A 27,779-nucleotide genomic window follows, 5' to 3' on the forward strand; every position below is an offset into this window, starting at 1 on the left:
CCTGCTGTCGTTTTGTCTTTTAATATCATCCAGATGACCTTGCAGGAGCCAGTTCTTCTCTCTTAACTCCTCAGCCTCCAGACGCAGGTTTTCCATCTCACACAGTTGCTCCTGATAACATCAAATCGGGTCTTTTCAGAAAACACATTGCAGTAGGTGTTAATTTGTTCCCCAGACTATGAGACAGGGATTCCTCTTTTAAGCTCCCTCCATGCACAGAACACTGCACTGGGCATCACGGGATACAAAGTAGACACTGAGAAGCTCGTGGGGCTCGGAATGTGATTCATTTTCATACCCCCACTGTCTTAACCAGAGTCTCTTACCGATATCACGTAATTCGTTAAATTCCTTTATGAGGAAAGATAACCAAAAGTGTCTAGTTTGGTTAAGTGTTCTATTTTATTCTATTTAATAGATTCTAATTTTTTTAAAAAATTGATGTGCCACAGCCCATCTCTTAAAATACCTAATTGGATTTTAACTTGAAAATCATAAATGTAACCATCCACAAGAAATAAATACTCATCTGCAAGGAGTGTACTTTTTGATTTACTTCTACTTGTCTTTTGTTTGATTTCCTTTAACCTGACCCAATTTCTTCTCAGTACCAAGGTCATGCCAACCTGGGTAACAGCTACATTCCTGAGACAGCAGCATACTGAGAGCTGCCCTACATAAAAAGGCCAGAAACAGTCCTCTCTGTGAGAAACAAAGTGTAAGAGTGATACTGTCCTCCTGCAGTTTATGTCATGTGGGTACTGTAAGCCAATCTTGTTCCTAAACCAAAACTCACTGCAGAGCAATGAGCTCATAGGCTGACTTCTCGGGAGCATCACATCCTCCCTGCCTGCTCCCCAAACCCCCGCCTACACTACGCCTACCCAGGCACTCCTCTGCACACCTCCCACCCCTAACGCCACCCTAAACACACTCTTCCCCACACACAAACACCAGACCTCCAAGTACCAGGGTGAGAAACACTAGAAGTTTAAAGAAATGGCAAACAGGAGAAAAATACTTTTAACTACACAGACAGAAGAAAATCTCTCTAATATATAAAGAATGTCCACAAATCATGAAGTCCAACAACAGAAAAAGGGTGAAGGATATACAGTTCACAGCAAAAAAACCCCCCAAAGATGCTCAGTCTGCCTCCTAATAAGAAAAATGCTAGTTTATAACTATGAGATAATGTGCTTTGGCTATTCAACTGGCAAAGATCTAAAAGCTGGACAGCACAGAGCAGCTGTGCAGCCTGTATGATATGATACCATCGTATGAAAAACAAATGGGGCAGGCGGCAGGGTGTGGCTCAGTGGTAGAGTGCCTACCTAGCATGCATGAGGTCCTGGGTTCAATCCCCAGCACCTCCATTAAAAATGTAAATAAATAAACCTACCTCCCCCTCAAAAAAAAAAAAACCAACTTAAGAACAAAACTAAAAAAAAGAAAAAGAAAAACGGGGCAGGGAGACAATGCTTACAGACCTGGTTATATATGCACTGAATAGCTCTCAAAAGATACATAAGAAACTGGCTACACAGGAAGCCTCCAGGAACAGCAAACTAGGCAGCCTGGAGTCAGGGGTGAGAGGAAGACTTTCCTCCATCTACCCTTGAGTTCTGTGCCTTTTGAATTTTGGATCCTTAGTCACCATGAAAGATACTGCTTATTTTGAAACATTAAATTTATTGGAAAAAAATTACCCAGTTACCTTCATTCTGAGGATTTCAGCATTTTTGACTTCTCTGTCTTCGTTTAGCTTTGTTACAAGGTGTTGCAGAGAAATCTTGGAGGCTCTTCCATCTTCTATTTCTTGTTCTTGTGTTTCCAAGAGTTTTGCCAAATGTGTTTGAAAATGTGGTGGTGTTTTAGGGCTCTAGAATAAAATCAGATTCCACCCAGAGAGCTGATGAACTGATGTTGCAAAGACTTCATTTTAAAGGTGTGTGCCAAGCGTGCAGGAAATACACAGGCTATTTAGCTTATTATTCTAATTCTTGTCCAAAGAAAACAAATAAAACACTGGTACCTTTTACCAAGAAAAAAGTGGAAGGGGTGTTTAAAGAAAATCATTTTCTATAAAAAGACGAAGCTACAGTCTCTGTAATTTTCAAACTTTTACCACTCTCAAAATTGTTTATTTCTCCTGAAATGCACTCTTTATTATGAGAAGTACCTGGGGATACTTGGCAGCAGAATCCATCACATGTTCTAGTTGCCTCATTTTAAAGTTATATTCATTCTTTTTCTGTTCTACTTCCTCTTTCTTTTGGTTTAGCTGGGAAAATTGAACAGATGTAAGGTTACATGTTAGAAAATTATATGGGGGCACATGGTCCAATCAGAACAGACAATCTTCCCAGGGTATGCAGAAATGGACTTTTTATATTATTTTTTCATGATTAATAATTTGACATTTCTCTCACAAATTTATTTACACTTAATAGAAACTTTTTTAAAGCTTTACCAGTAATCAAAAAGTCATTTGAGGAAAGTTACAAAATTTAAAACAACAGCAGCTAAAAAGAGGATAAAAGTCACCCACAACCTACCACAGTGACTAGAACTTAATGGCACGTGTCAAGTGTGGGCAGGAAGACCGCTGAGCAAGTCCACAGAAGCAACCAAGTTGTTCACACTGTATCACGGCTGCCCCACCACCTAAACTCCTCGCTAGCCCACCTTTCTGAATATAGTTAGCTGAGGCCCGGGCTTCACAACCTCAACAACCACGCAATCCTCCTGCTCCCTGCACGCCATCCCCACCCTGAGTGACACCCCCTGTGCCTCACCTGGTGCTGAAGTTCCTGGATGAGGGCATCCTTCCTGGTCAACTCCTCCTGGGCTGACTGCAGAAGCCCTGAGTGCTTTTTCGAGGCCTCAGTGAGCATGTTCAGCTGCTCGGTGGCATGAGCCAGGTCCTCACAGAGCATGTCCCTCTATTAGGGGACGATTCCCACAGAAAAAGACTCTCTTAATTGTGGTACTCTGGTATATTTGCAAGTCATTACTATATATGATTTTTCAAAGGTTAAGAAAGTTTTAACTGAGAACATTTTTTTCCTGCTTGTATGCTAATCCATTCCAAGACAGACTAGGCAGTTTACATTTAAGTTACCTGGTCTAGAGATAAATATTACACTAAATTCATTTAAGTGTCATAATTGAGGGTTAACTGCCCTCTACTCCTCTCTCCCCTCACCACCAAGTAATCTCTCAAAGCTGATCCCTCTTTCCTCCAGACGACTCCAGGCATAGGTCTCTAGTTTAAGTGTTGTCTCACCAATAGACTCTAGTCCTTTATACCCTGGAAGGTAAACAGTTGTAAAGATGAGTACCCATCAGCTAACTGGGGAGGGCCGGGCAGTTCACCTGACTGTCCTACAGTGTCACAGGCCATCAAAGTTTCAGGAGAACAGCTTGATGGAAGGTGCAGAGAGAATTAGTAGTCCTGTAGGTTGCATACATGATTCCTGTGTACACAGTGTATGTAATCTCTACCAAATTAGAGCAGAAGCTGCTCCCCTAACTTTCCCAATGTGTGTCTATACATGCACATATATAATCTATATTATATATACATTAAATGTACAGTATTATATCTACATCATAGATGCAATAGCAATATATGTGTGTATATTGTTACTGCCACACACACTTGATATATCACAAACATTTTCTCACATATTTACTTTTATTATATCATTTTCATTGATTGGGCTCTATTTCATCCTATAAATGTACCACAATTTAACTCATCAGTAAATACTTCAGTTGACTTAATTTTTACCACTATATTCATTTTATTCTCACATCTAGGTTACCTCAGACTAAATTTCTGAAAGTGCAAACCTGAAGCATATGCAAAAAATGTAAGGCTATGTGTTACCAGAACACCTCCCCATAGCCTGAACTTACACTTCACCTTTCTCTGCACATCTTTGAGTCTTAATATTCATCAGTTGTAAGAGCAAAAACAACTCTTATTTTAACTTACATTTCTTGACTTCAGAGCGGTTTCGGGGTCCCTGTACTCCTCCTTCGGTGAACCCCTCATGCACTCTCTCATGTCCGTTTGCCCCCGGGGGTGTCTGTCCGTTCTTGAGCCGTCTGACCCATAAGCTATGTGCTGATGATGCGTCTGTCATTGGTTGTAAATGTTCTCCCCTAGTCTACTGTGAATCTTATTTTTGTTTCTTAATATTGTATGATTTTCCTTATGGTCTCTATCCTTAATATCAAGGTTTTTTATGAAGAGCCATTCACTCTCAAGATTAAATACGTCTGCGCATTCTCTGACACTTCCATGATTTCAGCATTTACACAGAACTCTAATCCATCTAGAACTTGTTCTGGTTTGGAGAGACTCTAACCATCTTTTTAGATTTGCCAATTTTCCCAACACCTTTGCTGAATCAGTCCATCCTTCCCTCACTGCTGTGAAACACCCCCTTGACCGCTACCCTCAGTTCCTTTGCATTCACTGTGGTCTACTCATCGATGTTTAAAATTGCTACAACGATCACTTCCTGTCACCTGTCCCATGGGTATGGTTACCATCTAGTTCACAAGTCCTTCCTCATAATTTTTCTAAGTTTTTATAGGAAATCTTTTGAATTTATTCTGAAGAAATTTAAAATTTCATCTCATCAAATTTAAAAACTTGGAATCTGGATTAGAATTACATACATTTCTAGGAGGAGGGTATAGCTCAGTGGTAGAGCACATGCTTAGCATGCACAAGGGTCCTGGGTTCGAATCCCCAGTACTTCCATTAAAAAGAAATAAATAAATAAACCTAATTACTCCCCACCCAAAATGAAAATAAATAATAAAAAAAATTACATACATTTCTAAACTAATGTCTCAGCAATATTGTGCCTTCCTATTCAAGTGTCTCTTTAGATCTCTCCAAGCTTCTTTTCACATCCCTTAGAAAGTTTTATATCCTTAACAGTTGTTAAATGTTCTCCAGACAATGATTTTTAAATGATTATTACCGATAGATAGTAAAGCTATTCTTGTTTTTTTTCTTTCCATATTCCTTAGAAAAGTTTTATGTCCTTAATAGTTGTTACATATTCTCCCCTAAGGTTTTGACACTCTTTGTTGCTATTATGGATGGGATTTTTTAATCCATTATATTTTTAAATGGTTATTGATGATATACAGTAAATATAATTTTTAATACTCAAGTTATAACTGACTACCAAACTCATTATTCTAATGTATATTCTGACAACACTTTGGAGTTCCCATGTAGACACTCATTATTACCTGCAAATAACAGTCATTTTCTCTCAGTTTTTATAATATTTGTATCTCATTTAACTGTTCCTATTTTATTACATTGGCTGGGAACTCACACTGTTAAAAAACAATGGTGTATGAACAATTTGAATTACAATTCACATACTATAGCCATAAATCTAGATTTTAGCTAACAAAGACAGGCGCTATCTAGAAAGGGAATATGAATTGGTTGTTTGCAGGGTCAATTCCACTTAAATCTAAAATACTTCAATATGCATAGTCAGTTTTTTTTTTTTAAAGGAAGGAAGGAGAAACACAGAAAGGGACAAAGGAATGAGGAAGAGCTTCAGGTAAACTGCTATGAGCTCTCATAACTCAGCTAATTCTACTCTGACAGATTTCTTTTTTTTTCTCTGGCAACAGGCAGTGTGGAACTGAATTTTTAGTCCACATTTTATACTTTGTATAAGACTTAGGATGTGGCTTTTGTGTACTAACTTTTCAAGTAGCCTCCTTAAAGTATTCCCAGCTAACACATATTGAGCCAGGCAGTGTTCTAAAGCACTTCCCATGTATAGCCTCATTTCATCTTCACCACATCTTAGGGGACAGGCAGTATTGCTGTCTCTACTCTAGACATGACAGATGAGGCACAGAGACAAATGTAACTTTCACCAGGTCACACAGCCAGAACTCAGACTCTTAAGCAGTCCAAGTCCACAGCCTGTGCTCTCAGCAACGTGTTATTATTCTACTCTTATTTTACTTCAACTCTGACTTTATGTTTTAATGTTCATATACTGTATGTATGTCAACAACTCCAAGTTCTTTCTGGGATACAGGCAGATATAAATACAAATTACTAGGTATATCCACCTTGGATACCTATCCCCTCAGGTTCTTAGAAGTTCAAAACTCATATGTGTAAGTTCATTTCATCACCTGTCCCCAGGCCTCTATTTCCTCCGTCTTAGAGGCACACAGAACCACCTTCAGTCACCCGGGCTAGAGACCTGGGAGCCCACTGCTTCCTCTAGTCACAGTACGAATCCAACTGGACACCAGCAACTGTCGACGGTGGTTCTGAAACGCTTCTCAGCTCTGTCTCACCCGGGATGCCCACTAGCACTTCTTGGTTCAGACCTTACCGCCTCCTGCCTGGAATTAAAGTCTACGCAGTCCTAGTTTCTTAAAAGACACAGCTGATGCACCTCCACACGCTTCACCACATGGACTCTGTCTCCAGCTCAGCTCTTGCACCTCAGCTGGTCACACCCATCTGTGCCCCTTGATGGGGACGCTCCGCAGACGTTCACAGCTGCCACGCTTCCCTCCTGAGCAAAGTCCATACAAATCCTCTCTCCTTTGGGAAGCTCTCTGGAATCCTGCAGGCACAACTGCTCCCCTCCCTACCTTTTCTGTGCTCCCAAGTCATTTACTACATCATAATACATCTATCTCTTAAGCTAGACTGCATGCTCTGAGGTAAGTGACAGTGTTTCAATCATTCTTCCATTCCCAAATGTCAAAGAGATACAGGATTTATGGCAAGTGGGCCCATAAATACTTGTTGAATTTGTTTCATGGGTAGCATAATTTAGCAAAAGAACGATTTCTAAAGCAACTGCAGAGCAGTATACACAGTGTGTTAGCATCTGTGCGAAAAAAGGAAAACTAAAGATATATACGATTTGCCAAAAATATCTCTGGAAGGATACACAAGAGGGAATGAATACTGCTTTATATATTTTGAATTTTGAACCATGTGACATTACTGCTTAATTTTTTAAAAGATAAATTTATATCAACAACAAAGTAATTAAAACCTCCTTCAGCTAGAACTCAAGAGGCAATTCTGTTAACCAGCCCTGTCTTTGTTCCCCGATGCCATCACTACACCCAGGTACATGCAGTTTCCACTCTGCTTCCCTGTCAGAAAACAGTCAGTTATAGGAACTTACCCCGGTGTGAGCATAAATGAATGAAAATAAATCAACTAAACAAAACGTAACAATCTTAGAGTTGTCTATTAATTGCCCAACTATCTTAGGGAAAATGGCTCAAGTTGTGACTTATTCCTTTAAGAAAGCCTCTATCTATTCATTAATAGCACACATAAACATACTGACGAATAATAAAGCAAAAAGAGTCATGATGTGTTGGCATCTACCTCTATGTCCTCAGAGAGTATTCTCAGTCTAAGGGTTTCTTTCAGATCCAGAATGTCCACTTCCTGTCTCTTAATCAACGCTTTGCTCTCTTCTCTGTCAGCCAAAGCAGAGCTGTATCTGCACTGCAGAAAACAAAGTTAGGATACAAGAGCTGTCTGCTTTATTATCAGGTTGTCTTTAAATAACTGAAGAATGAGTCTGAGTCCCAACGTGATGACCAGATTAACAGAAATCAATTCAATAACTACTTGATCAGTGAAGGAATGGAAGGGTCAACACATGAATGGCAAAAAGAATACAAAAGTTCCACAGATGTCAGAGAAAAAACATCTGGTTTTGTCATCTTCGTCAGGAGACTGCTTTCAGAAATCAGTGTGGAGTGCAGCAAGCTCCCTTCAGAGCAGAGGAGTGAAGGACGTTAACAAAAGCCTTTACCTAGACACAAGGGAAGGAGGTAAAGTAACTTAGAAAGTTACTTTAGGAAATGATAAAGTCCAATAATGGAAAAACAAACTCACTTTCTATATCACTCATGTCTGTGAACTTAAATAAAATGTGCTATTTTTTTTTTTCCTGAAGCAATCAAGGAACACCCTTAACCATCAGGGGCAACAACCAGTCTGTTTCTGATCTGGTTTGGATCAGCAGTTCCCCAATGTGCACAGAGAGCACCGGTCCCAGGTCAGTGAGATCTCAGAAACACTACACCGACTTTGCCGAGATGCGCACAGTGCATCTGCATGGTAAAGTTCTGCGGGTTCTGTGATAAAGATGCCGGCTGGGCTCTAACTGGGATGCATTTCCAAACCCAGACGACCAGAGAGCCTCTCTTCTGGGGAGCACTTGTTAACCCCTTGAGTCTGTGAAGTGCACCTATGCTCAAATTTAGTATCTTGATGGAGACAGAACTTACGTTGATGTCCTTCAGTTCTTGCTTCAGGGTGTCTATGGTTCCTGTTTTCTCACACACTGAGGTTCTTAGCTCCTGGATCTGGCTCATGAGGTTGGCTACAGCTTCCTGGCAAGGACAGACACAGTATCTTCATACCCAATGACAGCAAGGAAGAGATCGTTTTTTAATGATAAACCATTTATCTTTCCAAGTGACAACAGGAGAGAATTTTATTTTAGCAAAATATCGTATGTCATATTATGTTATTAATATTATCAATTTATATTTTAATGGCTTTCTATTAGTTTAATCATTTGCTTTGGTTTTATAATGAAGAGCTGGTTTTATAATAAAAGCTGGACATTTAAGGAACATACACCTAATTTTATACTCGGACTTACGTTATGTTTCTCATTCCAGTTACAGCCAACACCAGGGATATGAGAATTTGTACCACGGACTCTGAGTAAATGAAAAAGGTCGCACTAACAGCATCCTTCTTAAAGGGGGTAGCATGTGTTTCAGAAACATTGCCACCAAGAGTGACAGAACAGTTTGCACTTGGTTATGTGGAAAATTAACTTAAATAAAAGACTTCATTCTCTAACAACCTTGGAAGACGAGCAAGGCCTGAGTACATACAGAAATGCTAGCTACCAGTCGCCCTGGGAGCAGGACGCTGGAGCATGAAGGCAGCATTTATAAAGAAAATGCAGAGGGACAGAGCCTCAGCTTCTACCGACCTTGTCAGCATCTCGAGCCTTTTCCAGAGAACTGATTACTTTTTCGGTGGCACACAAACTCTCTTCTAGTTTCTGTACTTTTGCCATCTGTAGGAAGAAAAAAAAAAACAATATTTTTAGAAAAAGAACTAAATCACAAAGTTCACCACATATACTTGTATTGAAAAAAAGTTAAACTCTGCTTTTCATATTCAAGTGCACACTAAGGAGTATTACTTGAAAACAAGTTGGATTAAAAGACAGTAATTGTGTGGTCTCTGTCAGGAGACCACCACCAAATTGCTGATGACAGCTATCTGGGAGTCAGAAAAACAAGAGCTGAAAATCATACAACCAAGCAAAAATGTCATCTTTTTATTATCAGTTTCCAACATCTGAAAGTGGAAACAGTTTTTATAACAAACCTCCTTAGGTATCAGGCATAAAAGGCACAAACCTCAAATCTCAGAGCTGGGAGTATGGGATATTTACCTGCTGCTCGCATTTGGTCATCTCTTTCTGTTTCTCCTGCCGAACGGCTTCAAGAACTTCTAAGATTTCTCTGGAAGAGAAGAATTATCTTTTACTCATGACTCATTCAATGGAGACAGGAGCTGGGTCTACTCACACAGAATGGACTCGATGCAATTGAGCTTTATCAGGCACGTTTTTGGTATTTGGCGTTGTATTCCAGAAGGAATCAGAAATTTTTACCCGTCTCTTCAGCAGCTATTTAGTAAGAACTCAGTTTTGTGCCACGACAATTTATTTTTCTTCAGAGTACTGACGACTCCCTAGTATATAACATACAGGATTTAGTGCCTGTGTCTCTCTGCTACAATGTAAAACTCAGAAGGGCGGGGATATTTTGTTCACTGTCTTACCCCTAAATGTTCTGGCATTTACCAGAACAGCGCCTGGCTTGCAGGATATCACTAAGTGTTTGAATGAATGACTAAATATTAATTGTCTGTTTTCCAACTGCTGCATACCAAGGCTGAGAAGAAAATCTATCTCTAAGTAAGAACTCTACAAGTATCTGCTGAATAAACTAATACAAATTCTTATTAGAGTAGTAATCATCCTGTTGGCTGAAACCAAGAGACTGAGAAAGATCACCAAGGAAAAGAACTTGGAGAAAGACAGTGGTGTTCACGTTAAGGGACCAGAAGAATAAAAGAGCAGCTAGAAAAAGAACAGTAGAGACAGAAATAAATCAGTCCCCACTTTCCAATAATAAATACTGTGATTTATTTACAGAAGGTCCTGAGTTCTGATCACCACTAATTGCTATTAATTTAAGAAGTACCATAGCTAGTTATTAAATGTTTTGAAAAATTAAGTTTCTCTACATACCCATTTATACAAAAGAATCTGATATTCGTTTTGGAATGATTTAAAAAAATAACTTTACAGGCTCTTAGCAAATAAAACAAAACCCACAAGATAAAGAATGTGGTAGTAAATGATATTCTAGCCAACTAATGGAAAAGATAAATAGCACTCACTTAGAACTGTTTTCTTTATCTTCTTCAAATTGTAATAATAATTTGTTATTGCGTTCTTTTTCTGCCTCAAAAAGCTCCATCAAATTCTAAAAGACAATGTTATATTAGATTTTAACGTCCAGTCAGCAAACACATGGAGTACCTTCTACGTGGCAGGCATGATGGGCCAGTACAGACGTTAGGAAGAGGTCAAACAGTCACACATCCAGGGCAAATTCATCAGTAACCAACACCCTTCTTAACTTACATTCAGATCAGATTTCAGAGTTTCATTTTCTTTTTTGCAGTTTTGGAGGTTTTTTGAAAGTTGGTCAATTTCAAACTTCATTACTTCTTGTAAGTTGTCATAGGAATCCTGTAGGCAGGCTTTGCTCTCAAGAAGCTTTTCATTTTCTAATCTTTATCAGGAAAACATTTTTACAAATGTAAATATAGACATGAAATGTAGTTCTGCTCGTCAGATTTACCTGCAGTTCACCTTATCCCATCTACAGACCATTCCCAACTTGCAGAAGCCTTGACTGATGTAAAGCTCCTCATGAACTTGTGTGAAATGGTCATGACGCACGAACACCAGCGAGATGGGGTTGGAAGAGACGGGTATGTTAGCCTTCAGCCATCTACTTCCTCATTCTTTCTCCCGTGGTTTCAGCCAGACGTGCTTAATTGTTTGGCAATTTTGGGTGATGAGACTCATTTAGCGGGTTCTAGACTTAACCCTAATGTAAGCCAAAGACTGCCTGTTGGTAGCTCAACTCTATCTACTCAGTACATATTCTCCCAACTCTAGGAAGGTTTTTCAAAATGGCAAATGCGGCTTCGATCTGAGAAGTGCACTCCTTCAGGACAGAACTATCTTTTAAGTCACGTGATGATTATTTACTGCTTTTTAGGTTTCCACCCTCTTGTTCTGCATCCCAAACATCCAGAGCTCACCCAAGAACTAGTAAACAATGAACCTGACCTCTGGACCACCCAAAGCAGATGTCCCAGCTTGTACACAGAAGGCTACTTAGACCTGGATCTATCTGGCTGCACTAACTTCAAGCAGAGCAGAAGCAGCAAATTACAAAGTGGTATAAATCAGTTGCTAAAGATAGACTATATAGACAATAGATGGTAGAGGGGGGGAACGGTTGATTTATGATACAAACTGTAGATATATAGCAGGTAAAATGATTCAAATAATAATACATGGCAGTGTTGTGCTGTTTTACTTAGAGGTCTTAACCTTTTAGAGCCATGATAAGTGGGTAAGCAGCCCAGTAAGTGATGTACTCAATGTACTCCACATTGAGGGCAGAAAAATCACACAAAATTAGTTTACGACAGAGCCAAGATTAGATTCAATGATTCAGATGTTCAAAACAATGTCAAGCATTAAGAAAAAACAACAGTGCATCTGTGATGACAGATGGCCATGGGCCAGCAGCCTTGGTGGAGGACATGGTACAGGGCTGTGGAGGCTGGGCTGACCAAGCACTGCCACCTTGGGGCTGTGGGCCTGGTGCCACCAACTTGTTGGATTTTTAAGAGGATGCTGAAATGTGGATTTTTTATAAGAAAACTCTCAATTTTAAAAGTGTTGTGCTAAAAATTTTTTTTTAAAAACCACACTAGGCAGGCCCAACAAAAACTTGTCTATGGATGGATCTGGCCTACTGACCTGAAGTTTTCTTCCTCTATTTTAATTCCTTGTTGTATATTCAGAAAACACTTAAGTGCTACAGATTTTAATCTCTGCAATGTCTATAAAAATTAAATTCAGGGTTTCTATTAGCAGCTTTCCTAGAGTGAGCAGTCACACTCGTGTCGCACTCACAGTATCACAATCACAATGTCCGTAATTAGACTATACCTCAATTAAATCAATAAATAAATTTTTAAAAAGTTCAACCAGCATTACATAAACTAAAAAAAAAGGTCTGTAATTAAATTACTGCCATAGACTCGAGAAATAGAATCAAAGCCTCAAGATGGCTGTAAGTTATGTTTTACAAAAGTTTGAAATTAGTAAGGAGAAAAAAACCAGTAAAAACAAACGAACAATTTCCATCTTAGATTACTTTGTTTCAAGATTACCAGCACGTGGATTACCCAGCCAAGCCTCTGGAGCTACTGTGGACAATGGTGACAACTACTGATTTGGTCTACCTTGTATTGTCCCTTCTAGTAAGAGCACACCTTTCCCTCCGAACATGCACATCACCTATGCTGGGCCAATACCACCATGAACCCTTGGTAAGGGACTGGTCCAAAAGCAAGCAGATGACTCAAGCAGGAACAATTTCAGTTTTCTCTGGGATTGATACATGGTGATTGGAACAGAGGATTTCTTTGCAAGGGTCTCTATGCCAGGAGAAAGTGGAGTCGTCTGGGGCAATCTGTTCCCCGTCACACAGAGGAAGGCCCTCAACAGAAGAGATTAAGGGCCACACACAGAGGGAGGCTGAGCAGAAGGGAGAGGGAAAGGGAGAGGGAGAGATGGAGAGAGAGAGAGAGAGAGAGAGAATGCACACTGACAACATTGTTTGAGACTTAATCTACTTTGTCCTTGAAACCAAAATCACCTCTGGGGCTTCCCAATACCATAAGCCAATAAATTACCTTTCCGTTTTTTTAACTAGTTTGATTTGGGTTTACAGCAGTAGTCCTGGGTTACAGGCCAATCAGGCAACTCGAAGCCGTAACAGAACAACTCTACCTGACATTATCTAGTTGAAGCTGTACATGCATGTGTCTTTCAGAAAGGCTGTTGAGTTCTTTCTCCTGACTCTCTCTGAATGAACTATACTCCAATTTCACCGAGGACAGCTCTTTGTCTGCAGAATGTAGAACTACCCGCAGGTCATGTACTTCACTTTTCAAAACTAAAAAATAAAAATAAATAAAACATAATCTTAACAGGCTTTTCTTTACATGTGTGTGTGTGTTTTTTTTTTAACAAAGTAAGCAAATAAATTTGATAGGTACCTTTCATACAATCAGCAAAAAAAAAGTCGAAGAGGCCATTTAAAAATGCTCTTTACTCTTGAGAGTAAAGATGTTGAACAACTAAGTGGGAGGTGGTAGGAGCGCTGAGATTGATTTCCTTCCTCTCCTTTGCTCATGGTTTTTGGTATTATTTCTACCAAAAACCAAAAGTTAACATATGTCCCTGACTTGTAGGTCATTTGACTTTTCTACATTTCTCCTATAGAATGTGCATCAAAACTCTTAATATAATATCTTAGAAAAAAGCTAAGAGAGTTAACATATTTTAAGTGACCTAATCTTATTTATTAAAAACCCTTTGGAGATGTACCAGAACTTCCCAACATAGGTTAAACACTCTGGTCTTCTAAGGAAACTCCAACTGGAAATAAAATTATGTAACTTTTTAGATCAAAGGAAAGAGAATGGCATTTTTCTTTTTTTTGGTCTTAGCTTTATAATAAACTATTGTAAATACTCTGATGAAAGGAAAAATAAACTGAAAAAACTGGGAATTAAATGATATTCCCACATCTATGAATATACGCAAGTATATAATTATGCTTCATTTTGTTACTATTAAGACATATTCATCTTACAAATTCAAGACGCATCACTTTCAAAGCAGTATTAAAACTTTTAAGTCAACTTTTGAATCATTTGTTTGAGCAGTCCTGGAGAAAATTACCCTTTATAATACTCTTACCACTACTCGTGGTAATATTACTAATAGTAAAATATTACATTACTATTACTCGTCTGGGCTAATTTAAAACAAACAAAATACAGGGACATTTATTCATTTGAGTAAAAAGATAGTGAGTAGCAGTACTTAGATCACAAAGCTCCCAGTGTTCAGACTCACAGTCATTCTTGGTCTGAGTGTCCTGAAGCTGCTTTTCAAGGACATTCAAATGAGAGAGATGCTCTTGCTGCTGTTTGGTCCAATCAGTTCTTTCTGATGAGAAAAGCTTTGGGAAAGAGAGAAATTTTTCTGGAATTTGGCGTGCTAAAACACACTCCAAAACATCACCTTGTTTCTGTTTTCAAAATCTCGTTTTAAGATCTCTGACCAGGAGAAAACTGGCCGATCCCATAAACTACAGTGAGGATGGCCAACAAAGCAAAGGATCACTGCAAGCACCTGACCGTCCACCCTGCTTTCTTCCAAACAAACAGCAAGGGATCCATCTGCACCACCGACACAATGGACCAGGATTCAGACTAGGGGGCATGTCTCATTTCCAGAGTAGTAGGTGAAGTACCAAAGCAAAGAACACAACTCAAATAAACCTTGACCAAGGCTTCATGAAGTCATTTCCTTCCTGTAATGCTCTCACTTTGCGGACTTCTTTCCTACATATTCTGAGGCCATGCTCTGCGTCTCACCTCCTGCATTTGAATAGAATGATGTTCCAGTTTGTCAATTTGCTGCTGAAGTTTTAGGTTTTTATGTTCTTCCTCATCCAACTTGACCTGAAGGGCACTCATTTGTTCCTACAACACAAAAACTTCAGTGGTCAAAAAAAATTTTAACGTGGGGAAGGGTGTAGCTCATTCGTAGAACACATGCTTAGCATGCATGAAGTTCTGGATTCAATCCCTAGTACCTCCATTAAAATAAGTAAGCAAATAAGTAAACCTAACTAGTGCCCACCTCAAAGAAACAACAAAAAAAATTTTAATGGACATCTCAAACATTCCACCATTTCTTCCGTATTAAAAAAACGAAACACAAAACCTTGTATGGACAAAGGTGTCAAATGCCAGTTTGGAGCCAGAAAACAATTTCAAAATACTACACTAATCATTTCTTATGTTTCAGAATTACACCTATGGTCCATCAAAGTGGATAATTGGAAACTCTAAAGGAAACAAGTGATTAAAAGTCAAATCAGAGATTAAATCTGAGCCATCTTAAGACTACTAAGACACTTTCTCAGGGTTACACAGAGTAATTTCACCAGAAAGGCCTCGATGCCTGGGAAAGGGCAAATTTTTGGAATTTGGGGTGATCTGGCTCCCTCTTTTACTAGACAGTAGAAAAACTTAAAAAAAAAAAAACAAATCACTGAATTCTGAGACAAACCAAACAATATTTCAGATACACCAAAAGCTGTTTAAAATTTGATAATAAGATTCTTCCAACTATTTATTTGTCTTTAGCAGATACAGCACTGTGCCAATGTAAACCAGTCCTGGAACCTGAAGGCAGTGGCAAAGTGGTCTTTTTTTTTTTTTTTAAATGGAGGTACTAGGGATTGAACCTAGGATCTCATGCATGCTAAGCATGTGCTCTACCACTGAACTATTCCCCACACCACTTTTTTTTTTTTTAATATAATATGGCTCTACCCCTCCCCAAACTGGTCTTTTTACACACGGGAGAAGCTCAAGGAGAGTGGAGAGTGACTTGCAAAATATTGCAAAGCGAATTAAAAGAATGAGAGTGAACTGATTTCTAAGCCAGAGACCTTTACACACCCATCCTAAAAAGATACTATTTTAATACTAAACAGGTCTGAACACTGCAAATTAAGAGTTAAAATGATAAAGAAAATTTGTTTAAGTGAATGTCTATTTTTTTTCTAAAACTAAACATTACCTGCACCATTCTAAGCTCTTCAGAAATGGCCTCAAAAGCTTGTTCATTCATCTCAGGTGGCACTGGCTCATTTAAGATATCATTATCTAATTTGCTAGAATTCTGAGTGTGCACAGAGCCAAAGCTCTCCGGTTCAGGGCTTAATTTTGGTACTGGTCGAGACCAAAGTTGATAGGCCTTGGTTGGTGTTGTTATAATCTGCAGCAAAAAATGGTTAGAAAAACATTAGCACACATGAAAAAAATAGCGTATTTAGTAATCATGTGAACAGAGACGATAAAGCTGTTAATTCTACACATCAGAAGAAAAGAAAAAGTATCCTAAAGAGGCAGCATAGAAATGCCCAGGTGGAAACTAATCTATCAATTCAAAGTAGCCTTCAGCAAAATTCTAATAAGATTTTTAAAAATGAAACTTGATAAGCCAACTCCAAACTTTATACAAAAAAAAATAAATGTGCGAGAAGAGACAGTTAAAAACAAACTGGGAAGACCTCCTTGGTCAATATAAAAACATAAGGGTACGGTCATTTAAAACAGTGCGTTACTAACATATGCGCTATCTAATACAATACTGAAAGAGAATACAAAGTCTAGAAATAGAGCGATTTATATGTGGAAAGTTCAAAAAACATGACTATTATTATTAGAAAAACATGGTCTATTAAAAAAATTAAATATACTACTTAAAATAGCAGACACACTAGACATCTCGATGTAAAAACATATAAAAGTAGTAAAAGAAAGTAGAATATACTGATGATCTTGAGATTGTCTAAGCTCTTAAAAATGTATTTAAAGCGGGGGGAGGGTATAGCTTAGTGGTGGTGTGTGTGTTTAGCACACACCAAGGTCTGAGTTCAATCCCCAGTACCTCCCTTAAAGAAAAAAGTAATAATAATAAAATAAATAAATTTAATTACCCCCCCAAAAAACAAAAAACAATTAGAAATGTATTTAAAAAGTCACAAAGATAAAAGATCAATAAACCTGGCTGTATCAAAAATTTAAAACTTCTGTGTAACAAAAGTATCACCTACAAAGATGAAAGACAGTGAACACAATGGCAGAATACATTGCCCATTAACAAAAGATTAACACAGAAAAATGACAAATCTCAAGAAAAAGATAAAGAACTAGTAAGGAAATGGGCCCTTTTTCATAGAAAAGGATAATACAAATGGACAATGAACATAGGAAAAGATGTCTGACTTCATGAGAAATGAAGGAAAGGAGAATTAAAACCGCTTTCACCCATGAGGCTGTCAAACATTCACGAGCCTGCCAATGCCAGCTCTGGGGAAGCCGTGTGGTGCAGCCACTTGGAGGGCCCTTCAGCCGGACTGACTCCAATGCTGAGACGTCCTAAGACTACCACTCCTCTCACAGAATCCACCCCAGGGAATGCCTGCACTGAAAACCACCTAAATAAGCCATGAAATTATTCCAATACATGGAAGCCTAGCTAGGTACTAGTTTGTGTGGAAGGACCCAAAGCATACCTGAGTTAACGAACGTCCACTGCAGAATAACATACATACAATGAGTCCATTTATTTTTAAAAACAAAGTACAACAAAAAACAATCTATGAAATAATTCTATATATCTTCTCAGTTCACGTATATTTACTGCTCAAAATTGCTAAGAAAAGGGATTTCTAAACTGGTGATAAATTAACCCCGGGGATGGGGGATGAAAGATCAGATTAGACCCAGGCTGGCAGTGATACTCAAAAGGAACTTTCATCTAAACTTGATACATATGTATACCTTTTTTTTTTAAAATTTAAACTACACACATGTTTAAAAATAGATGAACCCCAGAGAAGAATTTCTGTGGAAAACAAGGAATCCTCCGCCATACCCCTTAACCTCACCAAGTCTTATTTCTGGGATATGTATACTTCTTTTAAACGAGGATAATGTATCCATAATGTACTCATATAGTTAAAACTGAACAAAAGATCTGAACTGCTATGCCACTCTTGGCAAATCTTTTAGTCCCTTTAGTCCTGTTTGCTCAGCTATAAACAAGCACAGCAGAAGGCCACAGTGCATTAAGCTCTATAATTCTACTGCTAAGAGGCTACAGAGACACATTATAAAACATTTGGTGATATTCCACAAGTATTTTAAAGATTTTTAAAGGCCACCTTTCTTAAAAAGCAAATTTAAAAGAAAAAACAGCATTTTTAGGTTAAATTATGATACAGCCATAAATATATTCATACACAGTTGCCCAAACAAACAAAAAGGAAAGTTCTTTTTTTCCCTTTAGCCATGGGATAAACTCTAAAATATCATTATGTTTAAAAAAAATCAAGGTGTAGAATGACGTGTATTATATGTTACTGTTTGTGTAAAGTAAAAAAAAAGTAAGAAAAAAAAAGAAAACAAAAACAATAAAACTTGATGACACTGATGGCCTCCAAAGAGGATCTTGGTTGGCTGTAAGGACAGCAGATAGAAAGAGACTCGTCACCGTATATTCTCTGTATCTTGAAAAACTCCAGTCATGTGATTACCAGTTCAAACGAATGAACAAAACTACTTTTAAAAGTAGTATCCTCTGAAATGCACAGAAAGAAGTGTCATCTTCCTTTGACCGCGTTATCAAGCAGACAGCTCGAGAGATGACAGCTCACTCTGCTGCGCGCTCATCACACATCCTTCCACACGCTCACTCTGAGATCTATGGTACAGTTCACTGGCAGAGAATCCAAATGCTATCGACGCCCTGACTTCACAGTAACTATCTACTGGGAAGAGGGCATCCTAGGACTTTGTGCAGGTCTTACTACTCGCCTCCTAGGTGACGTCATTTCTTCATGGCTCTGTAACTCCCTGGCCCACATAGTAAACACCTATGCACTGGACAGTGGGGTTTCCACCATGAATGAAATGAAGTCATTCCCAAGCTGTCCTAGGATTTTTTTTCCAATATGTTGACCTATTCCTTTGTGCTTGTCTCTGATCTTATGGCTACCAACAGCTGTGGGCTTGCCAGTGGGTCCCCTCCTTGCTCCCCAATACATACTTTGGGGACAGACTGCTGGTGCATGCTACAAAAAGAGGGGAATATGAGTTGAGGAAATAGGTTGTTTTTCCAGAAGGTCCCCTTAAGGGAAGACTTGTTGTTGTGACCTGGGAATGTTAATTTGAAGATGTACGCAGGGACAGTGACATTTCTATAGTCCCAGATGCACAGAATTATGGGAGAGAATGCTGCTTTCTATAGTGCGGCGTGCTTTTTTAATAATCATTTAATCCTGGGGGAAAAAAGGTATCCTATGAAGTGATACAATAAGCATCACTGATGAAGACAACCACTAGAGATAAACATCTATTTATTTTTAAGTTTAGGATATATAAGGGTTTTTTTTTTTAACCAGTCAGAGAATTTGGTCTCAAAAGCTACAATTACCAGCATCAGCAGCACCATCAGTTTCTTAACCATTAACTTCCTTGTGTTTCCCTCTCTCCTCATTCTCAAATGTTCACTTTTTTTCTTTCATGAGGACTATGTTTATTGAGAGGAACAGCCCCTCCTGTTATCCCCAGTGTCACCCTTCATCCTTTAGTGGTCTTTGCCTTTAGGATTTCTATTCTTCCACTGCACGTTATTAACCCATTTAATGCTCAAAAAAAAAAAAACAAAAACAAAAACAAAAAAAACCCACCTGTAATTAAATTAGCCTCATCTCTAATTCAGAGGCAATAAATGAGGCTCAGACGTTAGGAAACCCTGCCTAAGGTTACTGACAGATTAGAATTTGAACCCAGGTCTGATTCCAAATGCTGTACTCTTCCCGTCATGACCCTGCCACTGGGGGTAAACATCAACACCAGGACTAGTGCCACCCTGGGGTTAACAGTCTACGAGGGAGTCTGTCTGTATCTAGAGATAATCTGTGCAGACGCTCTCCATTATTAACAAAAGGAGACAGCACCGATTTAAGACTGAAGTATTACTTCAGATTACCTACCTTAAGTGTTTCAGCATGAATTTTATTCAGCTGAGAAACTTCTTGCCGCTTGCAGGCTTTTGTTGCTTCCAAAATGTTTTCGAGATTAAGGATTTGCTTTTTGCAAAGACTGAAGCTCTGATTCTAGTTCTAGCTGCTTTTTCCTAATAGATATTATAAAATTGAGTATTTCAGGTAATAAACAATGTCATACATTTGTAGAGTACTTTACAGTTTATACTCTCACATAACTTTATAGCTATCTCTTTAAATCAGAGATATTCTCAGATTATTACCCTCATTTTCCAATTGGGTAAAATACAGCTCAGAGATTGATGATCGTTTAAGGTGTTCAACTAGCAAACAGTAGAGCTCCAATTAAAAAGCCCAAATAATCCATGATTCCATACATGATATGATATATTATTAAAAGAAAAAAAACTTCTTTATGTTTTAGAATAGGCTTTATCTTGATTATAATATGAATGTGGTTTATCTATGTTTTCTTTTACACAAAGAGCATCGAGTATTAACAAACCTATAATTTCTAAAAACCCTGATATGATTCATAACAACAGTGATTTAAATTTGGTGGCCAGATAAAGAATTTACTATGTTAGGTTTAACAGACACTCATCTCAATAGGTATATCCCTTAAAACACCTGTATCATCTAGTTCACTAAACATATTATTAGAGACTAGAACTTATGTCAATTATAACACATTTTTAAAAATGAGTAAAGAAAAAAGAAAAGAGCTAGAAGCGAGCCCTTTCCTTTCATGTCAAAACAAGCTAGCTGCTATATGAGAATATTTACAACACTCAATTTAATTATCAATGCTAAATACCAAAACAAGTCAACATTGAAAGATAGTAAAACAGTAAGCATGAATGTGTATTTATATTTTACCTAGTTAGTTCTTTAAATTCTTCATATTCTTGCTTTGAATTATTCAGCTCTGTCTGAATTTGCAGGAGTTGTGCTTTTAACTTCTCAGCGTTTGCTGATGAGCATGGCTTTTTCAGAGCTTTAGGAGAGAATCCTTGCTGACCTGATAATAAGGGAACAACTTGGTCTTGGAAAGATAGAAATAACAGAATGCATGTTCTAAGTTCTCTGCCAGGTATCAATTTTCAACCACAAGGAGGAAAAATGAAAAAGGGTTGGAAAGCGGACCCTAAAATACAAGCACCTGTAACTCAAGAGGAAACGTAACACAACACAGTGTGTTCAAGGAGTAATAGCAGTTGTCTTTGCGAAGCTGGAAGCCACACGACGAAGGGGCGTATTTGAGGCAACACCTTTACCATTAAGAGAAAGAGCAAACAATGACTGAAGAATAACACTCACAGTGCTGGACAGAGAAACATCCCCAGTAGAATCTTGCAGGAAGTAGTGTTAACAGTCCATGAATTTTAGCAAAGGAAACAAACAGCAAAGGTAGCCAGTTGAAAGAACTTAGTATCATCTACTAGGGAGAAAATACTAATTTTTAGAGAGTGCTTAGAAGACTGAATATATTGAGAGAGTTCCACTGAGTTTCAGTATAGGAAAATACCATGTAAAAGTTGTTTAGAGAATGATACATATTTAGAAGATGGTGGGGGGAGGGTATAGCTCAGTGGCAAAGTGCATGCTTAGCACACACAAGGTCCTGGGTTCAATTCCCAGTACCTCCATTAAAACAAACAAACAAACAAAAAAGATGAAGACGGTGAGGTCCACAAATTACCATTAGTATCTTTTGAAGGCAGTAAGTTAAGGTACTATTAAGGCCAAAATGGCCAACAAAATACAGAGCATTATAGGAAGAAATAGTTGAAATAATACTGAAAACTTGATTTTAACTTTGCATCTAAAACCTTAGTCTCTCTACAACCTCTATACTGTGAATTTTATCCCTTTGTTAAGTCATAATAGAATGGAAGAAGTCTTGGAAAAGGAAATGTAAAAGATTTTTTTCTTTATCAGTGAAGAATTGAAAGATTATAGCTGTCCTGGGGGTGGGAACAGCTCAGGGGTGGAGTGCACGCTGAGTACGCAAGGTCCTGGGTTCCATCCCCAGTGCCTCCACAGTAAAAAAAAAAAAAAAAAAAAGCCTCACCTTCTACTTTTCATTCTCAGCTCTGAAGAATGAAAATCTTGTAAATAAATTAAAAAAAAAAAAAAGAGAGAAAGAGAACTGTTTAAATTTCAACCTAAAAAGAAACAAAGGCTGAGAAGAGGATGATAAAAGACTATGAAAATATTCACTCTAAGAATGGAGCAAACACAGACTTTGTTACTAAATCCCAGAGCATTAACACCAATAGCTGCCACACCTGTGAAGTCAGAGCAGTACTAACCAAATCACCTTGCACAGAGTAATAGCAAACTTATGGAACTAACAGAACAGACACTGGCAAGCGTGACCCTTGACCATGACATCAGGGCCAAAAAACTGTGCTGGCTGGACCGGGGGGGGGTCTCATCAGTCTGACACCTCACACTGTACAGATCCTCATCAGGTGGATAAACACTGCAACTCTATCTACATTCATTCATGTTGTCATTAGTGAAGTACTTTTCATTTCAAAATAGTGAAAACAGAAAAATTCCATTTAGTAAAAATTTAATGTAATACGTGAATCAATCTTTTCTCCTTAAGACAGTTATACACTGGGTATTTCCTTGCCAAAGGATATCTGTTAGCCTTCATACTTCATGAAGTATGCACATGAGAAATTTACACCCAGGTCTAGAGGCTAAAATGAAGACCCTCAATGCAAGGCAGTATCAACGACCTTTAAAACAGCCCCCCTGCCCCTCTGAGGTATGCATACAACAATCACATCTTACTTTTGTCATTTTCCTCTGTGCCAGATAATTCGAAGAAAGCTTTTTCCAGTATTGCAATGGTCTGGGCATCCGCTTCCTGGGCTCTTTTCACAGGCTCTAACAATCTCAGTCTTCTATTCTCCTCCCTGAGGGAATGATTTTCCATAGCGTATTTTGCAACTCTGGGGTGGTGCTCTACCTGTGACATGAAACAGTTACAGACACGTCCTCAGTGGACAAGTCTTTCTGAAAAGCCAGTAGAAAACACTGAACGCTGCACACGCTGCTGGAGGAAGCCTGCTGCAACCACGTGGACAGCACCTTGGCATTTATGATCAGAATGAAGATGTGCAGATCCTACAACCCTGTACTCTATGCTTGGGTTTCGAAAGTTGAAACTTTCCCATATACCCTTGAAACTTTCACCCGGGTACCTAACGGTGATAAGTTCATTGTGGCAGACTCTTCATGCAAAGGAGACTGCTTAAATTAACACGCTGAAAAGAATAAGGAAACTGTCCACTGACCCAGGGTGAATGCCCTCCAAAGTACATTAAGTGAAAAGGGCAAGGTACAGAAAAGTGTATGGTAAGCTGTCTTTTGTGTACAAAAGGAATAAAAGTAAAAATATCTATCTGTTGTAGTTTGAAAATGCATGAAAACCTCTGGAAAGATACACACTCTGAGAAGAGATTATCTCTGTTTTTTTAATGGTGGGCCTCTGTTAACTATCCATCCTCCCAGGGAAAAGGAAAAACAACAAAACTTTGACGGGCTCCCTGGAGAGAGACTACCGACACCAGTAACCACCACTGCCCACTGGCATGCCCTGAGCTTGGGCGGCAGGGGCTAGGGCTACGGCAGCAGCATTGCAACTTCCTCTCCTTTGCCTTCAGGTTTTATGGTTCTGGAAAAATGGGGGCTGGGGGCGTGGGAATTATGCAGTCACACTGTCGGCTAATTTCATTTCAAACACTTTCCATTCTATTAAGTGACAAGAATTTGCTGACCAGTCTGGTGAGGGATTTATATTTGCCTTGAACTTCTTTTATTTTCAGAAATACTGCTAATGTCCTGTACTCACTTGTTCTCGCAGAGTTTGAATCTCATCCCTCAGTTCTGACAGCAAACGGTCCTGCTCCTCAGGCAGAAAACTTCCTCGGGATTCCTTGTGGAGCTTCTCCAGGCGCATTATTTGATCCTCTCGGAATTTCACAATCATTTTATTAGACTGAATAAATTTTTCTTTTTTGAGGGTGAGGTCTTCCAATTGGGTAACTTTTTCCACCAGGGACTGAAGAAATTCAGAATTTGGTTAAACATGAAAAATAATTGGGTTTTCCTAAATTTTCACAAACCAGGCAACGAACACTAACTTCTCACTTAATCTCAAAGGCAAAATTAGGTTTTTCACAGACTTTTTTTTTTTAATTTATTTGTGCCATTTATTTCACTCAGAAAAGCGCCCCATTGTGAAAGTCTAAAATATCTTGGATCCCTTTTATACTAATCCAGTTTCCTACCTTCTTTTCCTGCTCAGATTTCTTAAAGAATAACATTGCTTCTTGGAAATACTTCATGTAGTTAGTCTCATCTGTAATTGGTGCAGTAAGAAAGAAAGGGAACGGGGGAAAAATGTTTTATCTCTCAAATTTTAAGGACAAGAGATGAGCTAAAATAGCCCTTGATCGACTGTTCTCAATTAGTCTAAAAGAATCAGATTGTCAACACCAGATCATGGATTTCAAATTGACCCCATCTACAAATTAGCTATTCTCTGAAGAAAAGTCTCTCTCATGCTATTTAGTAAACAAAGATCACATATGACTATGACATTAACTTGGAAGTGGATCTAAATGAAATTTATTATTTTTTTAGCACTTATTAGGGATGAATTATTCAAACTTATTTCTACTCCCCGCCCACCATGTCTCACAGAACCCAGTAACTATGGTTAAATAAACAGGGACAACTTGGGCAGCCTCACTGTGCTGTGCTGTCATGGGAGGGCTCTCATACTGACAGCTGGCACTGGGGTTTCCTTGGGTTAAAGGACACCGTGCTCATCTCACCTCTGGTCAGGAGGCTTTCTGGTAGTACCTGCCCTGCAGTAAGCTGGGCCAGCTGCTCTTTGAGCCTCTTCACTTCAGCCTGGAGCTGGCTCACGTTTCCTTGCGTGTCTTCATTTACCACTGCCTGTTCAAGAATTTTTTAAAAAGCATTAAAAGAAGGCTTCAGGGGTTGTATAGTCTTGTGTTTATATTTGCTTGTATGATTTGGAGTGACGAAGACAAAACAAAACTGCACCTGCATCTCACAAGCAGTCCAAAGGCCACCAGAATCAGTGTGCTGGAGAGGGGAGGAAGCTTCCTTTCCCTCAGCCAGACTCTTTCCCTCCCCGCTCCTCCCTGACGCCCCCCTTCAGGTCTCTGCTCTGTTGACCAGCCCTGGGCCCGCTGAGCCAGGCCACCCCTGGGACCTGGGTATGTTCATCTAATACTGCCTTCCTCCTGCGACTAACAGCCCCACCCCTGTGAATAACAGCAAACACCTCCACGAGTGTCACCTCCCTTCTGTCTTAGTTCACTTTAGTGGAACTGCAGGGCTGGCCTGAGCTCCACCAGATGGGAAGAAACCACCATTTTCAGAGGAATCCAACCCTGTATTTCCTAACAGTCCTCCTGGAAGGGGGACTTGGTTTGACAGCTCCATTTGTGTTATTAGCACATTAAAATGCTATTTTAAAGAAATGTCTCATTTGAGATGACTTCTGAGAGGTTCAAAAAGTACCACAAAACCCACAGGGTGATAACAAGAGCCAAGAGCTGAGTAGCAACAGAATCTAATACCCAACACTCCAGAGTGAGGGGAAACCTCTGACGGCCCCAAGGTCCCCATGCTCCTGTCTTAAGCCAGGTCTGCCCACTGGGAAAAACTATCCTTCCTTAAACAAGCCCCGGATTTCCTGGCCACTTCCTCCTGGTAGGCTGCAGCACAGGACTTACCATTGATAGTGACTAGTATAAGGCTACTGGCTTTGCTGTTTCATGTGCTAAGAAGCCATTTCTAGTTGCTTCTGATTTTAATGGCCAGCCTCATTACAAGGCGCTCCTGTACATTCTGACATCATTGTCACATTGGTGACACCATAATTCTAATTATCCCTGCAGGTCTCCACTCTCCAAAAACTTCTAGTAAGTCCCAAGGGATGGAGTCAGGAAGCTCTAATGATTTTTCCTCCTCATATTACAAATACCCCACCAGGGAATCATAATTCAATAAAAAGAATGAATAACCAGACCAATACTCTTCTGACTCACCCAAGGGAAGAGGCAACATGGACCCGTTCACTTTTACCATGATGAGATGATGAGGGAGACTATTTTGGGGGATAAGAACGACCACTTTCTTCTTTGAAGGAGGGAAGAAATTAATCTGCCAATTTATGGCACTTTGATTCTTTTGTCTAGAACCAAAGAGGCCTCCAATCTCTTCAAAACAAGTGGGGGACTCATAGGTCTTGACAGTCTGCACCAGGGGTTGGCAAAGTGCTGCTTGTTCAAGGGCCAAATACAGTCTGCTGCCTGTTTTTGAAAATAAAGTTGCACTGAAACAAAGCCATGCCCGTATGTTTACATGTCATCTAAAGCTGCTTTCTCAATACAAAGGCAGAGTTAAGTAGTTGGGAAAGAGGCCACAGGGTCCAAGAAGTCAAAATCATTTACCATCTGGCCCTTTACAGGAAGTTTTCTGACCACTGGTGTGCACAAACGTCAAGGAAGCCTCTTGTATATAAAGAAAAATGAGGAGTCCTTAGAGTTATAGACAACTTGAGACAAAGTCTGTCAGTATTATCAAACTTTTCACAGTGGATCCCTCCCCACCCCTCAGCGCACACACACAGCTCTGCCTGCATGGTTTAGGTAAATATATTTGTCTCCAACTCAATTACAAGAGAAAAACCTTGCCTTCCCTTAAGAAAAAAATAGCCAAACAATAATGACCATAAGACCTAATCTAGGTCTCAAACTACACAAGCGATACAGAAGGCTGGGAAAGGTGAAACAGAAACCTTGCTTAGAGTTAGGCTTTCACAACAGAGAAACAAATAAAAGCTCATGTTATTATCAGGGCAATCACGAAAGTGAGATACTGCAAGCTTAAACATTTTTCTTATTTACTTAAGTATACTCAGCACTTTACCTTATTTTTAATCAGCTTGGCTCTTTGAGCAAAATTAAGCGTTGAGAGGGTTTCCCCAAAGCACCTAGATCCAGGGTGAACATTTGCAATTATGGCTGTTTTGGCATTACCTCCGAGGGAATCCTGTTTAATGATATGAATAGTACACATTTTCAGGGGAGACACCACAAGATTTTTTTAAGCAAACAAAATATATACTCTTAGCACCAAGGCTGAGATTATCCGACTATCAACCATTGTGGGCATAACCAAAATGGGACCCGGGAACCCAATGATCTGCTTTACCCGGAGTAGGAAGGTCAGCTTGGAGTCTCGGTAGCAGACGTGTCTCTGTTTCCCATTACCCACGTCCACGAGCGCCGTGATCACCTGGCCCAGGCAGCTCAGGGATCGGTTTATATTACCTGCTTCCTGGGGCATTAGGGAAAAAGAAGACAAGTTTAGGTGTGCTGGTTTCCTTTTAGTATTTTGAATTAAAATATACCTAACAGTGACAATTTTGAACAGAAAGGCAGGTCAGGGACAACACTAGTTAAGGATAAGTAACTTTTCAGCAAAAAGATGTCCTCAACCATTCCCTAACCTTTTCCTATTTGAGGCGCACACTGCAATTTTAGTACTATTCAAATTTGAACATAAAAATTATGTGAAGGAAAAAAAAT

The 27,779-nt window shown here is 39.1% G+C and overlaps 1 protein-coding gene and 1 pseudogene across 1 annotated transcript in view; one reads left to right on the forward strand and one right to left on the reverse strand.

Annotated features, from left to right (window-relative positions):
- The window catches only part of KIF15 (kinesin family member 15), a 59,903-nt gene that overhangs the window by 7,454 nt on the left and 24,670 nt on the right, over positions 1-27,779 (reverse strand). The window contains 23 exon segments of the mRNA XM_032459030.1: positions 2-111; positions 1,718-1,882; positions 2,183-2,284; positions 2,799-2,945; positions 7,430-7,552; positions 8,344-8,448; positions 9,066-9,152; positions 9,537-9,606; positions 10,553-10,638; positions 10,800-10,950; positions 13,257-13,422; positions 14,391-14,496; positions 14,915-15,022; positions 16,131-16,328; positions 20,116-20,205; positions 20,207-20,258; positions 21,007-21,148; positions 22,936-23,113; positions 23,999-24,208; positions 24,438-24,508; positions 24,987-25,110; positions 27,118-27,240; positions 27,403-27,528. Of these exon segments, the coding sequence (XP_032314921.1) occupies positions 2-111; positions 1,718-1,882; positions 2,183-2,284; positions 2,799-2,945; positions 7,430-7,552; positions 8,344-8,448; positions 9,066-9,152; positions 9,537-9,606; positions 10,553-10,638; positions 10,800-10,950; positions 13,257-13,422; positions 14,391-14,496; positions 14,915-15,022; positions 16,131-16,328; positions 20,116-20,205; positions 20,207-20,258; positions 21,007-21,148; positions 22,936-23,113; positions 23,999-24,208; positions 24,438-24,508; positions 24,987-25,110; positions 27,118-27,240; positions 27,403-27,528 (2,840 nt within the window).
- LOC102508473 lies at positions 18,703-19,505 on the forward strand (annotated as a pseudogene).

The sequence above is a fragment of the Camelus ferus genome, chromosome 17, assembly GCF_009834535.1.
Source record: "Camelus ferus isolate YT-003-E chromosome 17, BCGSAC_Cfer_1.0, whole genome shotgun sequence".
In the NCBI taxonomy this organism is placed as follows: Eukaryota; Metazoa; Chordata; class Mammalia; order Artiodactyla; family Camelidae; genus Camelus; species Camelus ferus.